The 8,085-nt window shown below is 44.7% G+C and overlaps 1 protein-coding gene across 1 annotated transcript in view; it reads right to left on the bottom strand.

The window, feature by feature from the left end:
* Positions 1 to 7,700, bottom strand: part of LOC109475288 (gamma-glutamyltranspeptidase 1-like) — a 10,835-nt gene extending 3,135 nt beyond the window's left edge. The window contains exons 1-10 of the mRNA XM_019775895.1: positions 7,430 to 7,700; positions 6,864 to 7,078; positions 4,914 to 5,109; positions 4,261 to 4,421; positions 3,739 to 3,888; positions 3,179 to 3,315; positions 2,420 to 2,607; positions 1,250 to 1,359; positions 665 to 795; positions 207 to 329 (exon numbers count right to left, since the gene is read on the bottom strand). Of these exons, the coding sequence (XP_019631454.1) occupies positions 207 to 329; positions 665 to 795; positions 1,250 to 1,359; positions 2,420 to 2,607; positions 3,179 to 3,315; positions 3,739 to 3,888; positions 4,261 to 4,421; positions 4,914 to 5,109; positions 6,864 to 7,078; positions 7,430 to 7,647 (1,629 nt within the window). The 5' untranslated portion in view covers positions 7,648 to 7,700. The remainder of the gene's footprint in view (positions 1 to 206; positions 330 to 664; positions 796 to 1,249; positions 1,360 to 2,419; positions 2,608 to 3,178; positions 3,316 to 3,738; positions 3,889 to 4,260; positions 4,422 to 4,913; positions 5,110 to 6,863; positions 7,079 to 7,429) is intronic.
* Between the last annotated feature and the right edge of the window lie 385 nt (positions 7,701 to 8,085).

Raw genomic sequence — 8,085 nt, 5'->3', positions numbered from 1 at the left:
GAAAGATGGGAATGGTCAATCTCTTGCCACCATATTTAGAGATGAAACAAGTTTCTTTTTTAACCAGGAGTTGGACAACTGATGTAATGATGTAATATTTTTTACGTTTCTAGATATTTGATATTTTCTCACTGTATCACATGTAAGTGTCTTTTGTAATTGATGTATGTTTTTATTGTAATACAGAAATTAAAAAAAAAAAACACCTCGGGTGTGAACATTCTGCTGGTCTCTATGTCCACTCGGTCCGGGATCAGCTGGTGATGCAGACGGGGTTTCTCCACGGCGTCCCCGATGTCCAGCCCGAACCACAGGTGCTGCATCGCCACCTAATACAACAAAAGGAAAACACTAGTGACATACAGTTTATCAAAGCTTTTGTCGTCGTTAGTCATCCTCATCAGTGACAGAGGTGAAGCATAAAAAATTAAGATAATGAAAAAATCTATAGATACAGATACAGATATTAAGAAACATTTCAATGATTCACACACACACACACACACACACAAACACACACACACATAAACATGCACACACACACACTCACACATGCACACACACACACACATAAACATGCACACACACACACACACACACACACACACTCACACACACACACACACACATCCATCACGTTTCTGAAACAGAGAAGTCCCCTTACGTAAGCCGTTGCCGTGGTGATTTTTGTTCCTCCCGAAGCCCCGACCACAAGTCTGACGTCATTGTTCGAGTCCAGCACGATGACGGGCACCATGGACGATAGGGGGCGCTTTCCGGGCCGGATGAAGTTCGCTGTGGAACGAAGAGCAAAGCCCCTGTCTCACATTTAAAGGCATCCAATGCAGTTTATAGGGCGTGGAAACCTGATTGTTCAAAGCCAATACTCTAGCCATTTATCTACATACTGAGTTGAAACCACACTATGCCAATGTATATTGACCCTCATAGAGCAAAATTATGACGGAAATGGTTACTGGAAGGGCCTTTTTTGGCTGATTTTGTAGGGTACCACCCAGAAAATAAAGGACTCGTCTTGAATCTTATTTCTATTCTGTAGGTTTAAAATACCAAAGTATGAAATACTGACTTAAATGTGCTAATGTCAAGCAGTATGTGGCAATATCACAAAGATTGCCTTTTTCAGAATATTTCCAGTTTTAGTTCGGTTTATCCCATTGCTAAGGCCATGGAGGTAACTTTACCTCCATGCTAAGGCTGTGTGCCCGTGAATGCCTGTATTACATACCCGGAGAAGGCGGGAGTCCGAACGAGTTGGTTTTGTTTGGGGAGGAGAAATCGTCCATCTCGTCGTTCAGGATGACGCCAGTTGAAGGAGACCGTAACTTTGAGCCGAAACTGTGACAACAAGCGAGGCGAAGACAATTACACAATTACACTGCAAAAAACACGACACTCAAAAACAGCCCTTCCGGTCTTAACCCTGTTGACGCCTATTCCGCGCCAATCGTGACACTTCAACTCCAACTCATACAAACCACTAACATTTCATAAAGACTGTTACAAATATTCTTATTTCCCACAAACTGTCAGAGATTGGAATACTTTGCCTCAAGAAATAACAGATACTGCGGAACCCACGAAGTTCAACGCTGCAGTACTACAGCATCTGAGGACGCATCGCACAGCTCCCCTGCACGCTTTACCCCAATTTAGGAGTGTTGTGCAGTACCCAAACAAGAACAAGAACGCAACTACAGGATAATAGGTTCTCCACAAATAGTCACCCTCGAGCTCTTTGTCAATCCTTCTACAAAAGTAGCAAATCTTCAGCTGATAGATAGATAGTTATAAACTTTTCACTCTTGAAGCAAGTAGTGTCCTGTGTGGAAACGTTTAATAACTTTTTTCCAGCTACGGTCTTCTTCAAGACAGTTGACCCCGTTATTCACGTCACGTGACCTAACATGCAAGACACGTGACTTCACGGACATGTGACGTACAGGACACGTGAGGCCGTGACGTTAAGGTGGCAGAACACAATTTTTGCCCAGTGGGGATTTCTATAGTTAAGCACCCCAAGATGACTCAATTCGACGCTGTAAAAATTATAGTAAGGTGCACTAGAGAATCACGGCCAACTAATATGTTGAAATAAATGGTATAGTCTACAAAATCTGAAAACAACAAAAAAAGTGGTTTGTAAACATCGTGACAACTTCACTTATATGGCCACCTACGGGAGGTCAACGGAACTGCAGCCGGCTCACCGTGGAACGTGGTTGCGTAATGCCGCGCATTTATACACGAACAGGAAAATCTTCGCAATCCAAATCATACGGTGTACAAGCCGATACCTTTCTACACCACACAGCACAGTTTACACATGGCTACCTCTCACATACGTCGCACTAGCCAGGATTCAAGAGTTTTGTCTGCGACCTTAACAATGACTTACTAGAGGTTGACGGTGCTGGTTGCTGACACGGCGTCGCCGTTGGGCCCCAGGACGGACAGGTGCGCCGTGCCGCCGTCAGGTGACAGCGCGAAGGACGGCCCGTAGTACGTGTAGTTGTGCGTCATGGCGTCGGTAATCCTCAGTCGCAGGGAGTCCGCGAAATCTCTGGACGTCATGTTTCTAACCAGCTGTCGGGCAGTAACAGAGACTTCAACTTTCAGGCACCAATCAGTAAGTTAGTATTGGAAATATGATTGACAAGAATAGTGATAAGAATATCTGCATGATATTGAAATACAATGTCTCCTATTAGCACATGTGTATTATTATTTCGTCTTTTGAGTCACTGTGTTTTAAAACAACACAGAAACAAGCCACACAGAGAATTCGGCTTATTGCACACTGTCGTGAAACAATCTTTCCTTTCCTACCTCAATTCAGATACCTACGAACACAGAAGAAAAAGAACACATCTGATGTGTTCACTTTCTTCTGTGTTGATCAGAGGGGAATCCCTAGCCTCTACCAGGCCTCAGACGCGGCTGGAAAGAATAGACATTGGCCTAATAGAAAGATAACGTGCCAGGGGAGTTGGTCCGCTAAAGTAGTAAATTTGACCCTCCGTTATGTTACATGAATCTGTCTATTTGGCTAATTTCTACTCTTTTCGGCCACTTCTGAGGGAACTAGGCTAGGGAACCTAAACATGTACATATAACACTTGAAGGTAGTGAAAGCATATAAACGTTCAGAACAAACCTCGTCGATGTCTACAAAGTTGGGATCTCCCAGCTCCGTTCTCTTGGCGTAGGCAAACTTGAATGCTTCTATAATCCTGTGGTACGTCAGGACCTGGTTATCAACTCCGTCTACACTGGTGGCGTTCAGACCGTAACCTGGAAGTTCAAAAATCGGTAGTGTAAAATAAAGGCTGAGATCGGCCGAGATTCAAACTCGCGACCTCTCGACCATACAGGCCACATAACAAGACTGGTGACGTGGGTGAAGTCATTACCTGGGCACTAGAAAATATGTCATTGTGTTGTTTAAAAATATAGATAAGACTATCACCCAAAGATAAGACTACGACCCAAAAACCGCTAGAGTAGCGATGTCCAGACCCATGAGATACAAAATTGGGAGTTCTGCTGCAGTACCTAGAAAGCCGCCAGGGGGCCCCAACATCTAACCTAACCACATCTCAAATTCCAATGCATAGCTTCTTAGGCGAATCAAGAGTTGTCCTACTCAATCACAAATATCATAAATACACTACCAAAAACCCAAACTTCTTGGCGAAGACAACAACGTCTTCCTACCGTCTAAGATGTTGAGGATGAGACTTAAGACGGGTCCGCTTGCTGGAGGAGGAGGCGACAAGACGGTCAGGCCTCCCGCCAGGGAGATGTTGAGAGGTGACGTCACTTCCACCTGGTAGTCCCGGAGGTCCTGCTCTGTGATGATTCCATCTGCGGCACAAAACAGATTTTCGTATCACATGTGACAAATTTCCAACGGAACCGTACGCCATAGAACCGGCCAACCGCCTGTCTTTCCGGGTACGGCCAGAATTTTTGAGCAGGTACGGCTTGAAAGGAGTTTGATGGGGGTGTAGGTGGGTAGACCAGCTGAGCGCAGACCTGAGCACCATGGGCCTTGATGGAGCCACAGCCTGGCAGAGGGCGCAGGACAGATCTGACTGGAAGTGAACTTGGATAGGCGCTACTCTCCCCTACACACAGATTATACAGAGACCGATCCACTGTCGCCTTCATCAGGATAATTAATGACCACTTCAAAACGTAATCTCGCGAGAGCTACGGTTACAATCTTGGACCTACTCGCTTCTTGTATGTCGTTCACCAGATTCCTGGCGATCTCCCCCGTGTAGAAGGCGTCTGCACCTCCATCGGCAACCGCACGGAGCGTTTCTGCAAGCTGGGGCCGCTTCATGATCTGGTTCTTCCCCAGAACGTTGTTGTTTTCGTCACAGAAGACGTCACTGCAAGATCATGATTCGTGTATTTGTTTAAGTGAAAAAATGTAGCTGGCCAGGGGAGATGGTGGCGGCCATAGAGGGCAAACTGGACCCTCTATGGCCGCCACCATCTCCCCTGGCCAGCTACATTCTTTTTAGGCCGATTTCTAATATTCACTCAGCCTGCAAAGGAGTCTGGTGGAAACTAGCTAACATACATGTATACAGATAATTGGGTGCACACGTAAAGTAACAACAGACATTAACATTTGCAACCCCTAATGTACAATGTACTTGTTGACAATTCAAGAATACGGTTTTGTTCGGAACAAAGACATTTTGAGACTGAGTCATACAATTTCAAACAGTCAAAATTTACTAGCATATTCTCTGTGATCAAATAAACCGATGCAATGAAGCTACGTGCGTTGCATTTAACCAAGCAAAAATCAATCGCGAAACAAGACTAGACTAGATACCGTATTCCAATGATAGGTTTATGGCTAGACTACCTACCACATGTGGCTGTCTGGACTCTCTATCAAGTCTTTATTTCTTTCGATAGCGACGTTCATCGCATTGCTGATACAGAGGCCCTCCTCCGCGATCTGTATAGCCGGCTGGAACAGGTCTCTCCACGGTAGCTTCCCGTATCTCTGGTGCGCCTCCCAGTAACCCCGGATCTCACCTGGCACGGCGACGGCAAGGCCGCCTGGAGGGGGGGGGGAGAAAACTTTGAGTAACTTCGATCTCATGACTGTTCATCTGTGTTAATTGGTAGATCAAAGTTATGTTTATGTTTACCGAAGGAAAACATATTGTTTTTGCTCAGTTTCTTCCAATCCTCTTCTTCTTCTCCAAACAGTGACCTCTGACCTGACCAATGACATAATTCGTTGACGTCTGTCACCATGGTGACTGGTGTTGGGTTACATAATGTTGCAATTTCATGGTCCGAAGGTAAACATTATGCATTTGCTTTGCAAAAGTTACTTCTCTAGTTCATTTTACTTTTTTTTATTTAGGCCATGTTGATTTAATCATATGGATGACATCCGCGCGCGCATTATTTTTCGGCCGTTTCCAAAAAAAAAAAGTTTTCAACCACACTGTAAATTGTACAAAATAGGTGCAAAATGAGGGGGAAGAAAACTTTGAGTAACTTCGATCTATCATGAAAGTTCATCTGTGTTGATAGTTACATGTTTAAAGTTAAAACTTTTGCTCCAACACAAAGCTTTCGACCAGTCAAACTTCAAGGAAGCCACATCACAGGGTCAGTCTACTGAGAAAGACCAGGGTGACTGGTGAGACAATTTCGTTGTGTTGAATCAAAAGGTTTAACTTTAAACACATAATTTCGATCTATTTTAGCTCACTGAAAAGCCAGCTATAGCTACTCTTCCACTAGTCGTGACATAGAAGACAGACGGTACGTACATTTACATGTACATAGTACATCTATGTTTATTGAGCTGGAGGAATTCTATTCCCCTAGTTCTTTCGGCAAGTGCAACGAACTGCCCCTCAAACTTGCTATATATAGTCACCCAACACCACAGGGTGTTTGTTACAGCACCAGTTACCATGCACTGCACGAAAAGTTGGATTTACCAAATGTTGTAAATTCAGGTTATGTTTACTATGTACACAGCATCTGGCTTTACAATGGTAGTAAATAACGATCAAGTGCAGAAATTTCCTTTACAACCGTTAAAAGTCAGGTATTATCGTACTTGACCTTTCTTTACTGCCATTGTAAAGTTCAGAAGTGTTTATTAAAAAACAAAGTAAACATTACCCAACTATACTGGTATCGGTAAATCTAGGTTTTCGTGCAGTGAAGTACATGTATGTTTATTGAGCTGGAGGAATTCTATTCCCCTAGTTCTTTCGGCAAGTGCAACGAACTGCCCCTCAAACTTCCTACACCCAACACTACAAGGTGACTGCTACGGCCAGTCTTATTATACCACGTTGATAAACGTCTATCCAGTGCAGGTCATTGACTTTATATGTTTGGGGGAGAAGAAGAAGGAACAGAGCAAAAACAATGTATATATATATTTATATCATACTCGGGCCGCGATAACGTTCGATAGCGGGTCCCGGACCGCTTGTGCCCCTTTCGAAAATTCGAATACAGAATCCGGACGTTAGAATTGATTTTGTTGCAGTTTAGGGTTCAGTGGCACCAACTTTTGGCTCATCTTGCATTGAAAGGCGTGTTTTTTTAAGTGGGTATGACATAAATAAAATACAACACGGTGTATTCCGCATCGCGGTCGGGCCGATACCTCGGGCGATACGGAATACCCCGTGTTGTATTCTATATATATAAATATATATGTGTGTGTGTGTGTGTGTGTGTGTGTGTGTGTGTGTGTGTGTGTGTGTGTGTGTGAAGGTAAACATAATTAGCAGTATATAATATAGCACAGTCTGGATCATCATTAACGGTAATACCTGTTGTAGATGATGCCGACGCGAACATGTTTTCGGAGGCTCTGGCGGGGGCTGTCTCTCTGGCGTTGATGATTTGTGCCGTGTTGGTTTCCTTGTTGTAGACGGTCATGAAGAACCCCCCGCCGATCCCCATGCTGTGTGCGTTCAGCAGCCCCACACACAGGAGACTGGCGATGGCCGAGTCCACGGCCGAACCGCCCTTCTCAAGAATGTCACTGTGGATCCAGAATGTAGATATGAACGAAAATATGTAGATTGAAAATGTCGAAAATGTGAATATGCCCCTGGTGTATGACCGGGTTTGAAATCACGACGAGAAAATAAAAGTCTTCAAACGTTACTAAGCATCTGCCGCCACCAACGCAGAGGACAAATACGGGACAAGACAATAGTCATTTTCACTTGAGTCTAGTGAGGAAAGTCGTGTAAAGTGCCTTAATTTCCCAAAGGCACAAGATCGGTGGCATGTCAGGACTCGAACCCGAGACCTGTTAGAGTACATTAAATTTACATTGGGTCTTACATTTTTCTCGCTTCGGAGGTAGGTAGAGGTTATTCAAACGTACTTGCCGATCTCCGAGCACTTCCCGGCGTCCGCTGCCACGGCAGCCTGTCCGTACGGCCCGCCGCTGCCCACAGGCGGACTGTCCGGGGTGCAGGAGTCCCCCACTGCCTTCCTCTGGCTGGTCGCCTTCCTCGTCAGCCCGATGCCCAGACCAACTGCAAGCGCCACCGCCACCACCAGGCACACGGCTAGGACAATGGCGAGAGATTTCTTTTCCATCTTCTGACAGATGCGCTGAGACTGTTGCTTCTGTAAACTGAACAAACATCGACACATGTGTTTAAAAGCATGTTATTAGCAGTACACGACCAGTCCGATGGCTAGAGATTTCTTAGACATGATGCGCTGAGATTGTTGCTTCTGTAAACTAGACGTGACAAGGAACATCGACACAGCTGTTAGTATGTTGCGACAAAACGGTCCTGTAGGTTTGTTTTCATTTTGTTTAAAACATTATTCGTAGTTGCTCGTACGAAATCTGGCAGCACAGCACACACGACCAGACCGACGGCAAGAGATTTCTTAGACATCTTCTTACAGATGGGTTGAGACTGTTGCTTCTGTAAACTGAACAAACAGGAAAACATCGAGGCATGTATTGTCACGTCGCGATACAGCAGGAGTGTTATATAACTGAGTGTATAGATCATTGGTGTG

The sequence above is a fragment of the Branchiostoma belcheri genome, unplaced genomic scaffold, assembly GCF_001625305.1.
Source record: "Branchiostoma belcheri isolate BF01 breed outbred unplaced genomic scaffold, Haploidv18h27 scaffold33, whole genome shotgun sequence".
Classification (NCBI taxonomy): domain Eukaryota; kingdom Metazoa; phylum Chordata; class Leptocardii; order Amphioxiformes; family Branchiostomatidae; genus Branchiostoma; species Branchiostoma belcheri.
The sequence above is the reverse complement of the archived record's forward strand: the minus strand, read 5'-3'. Positions and strand labels throughout refer to the sequence as shown.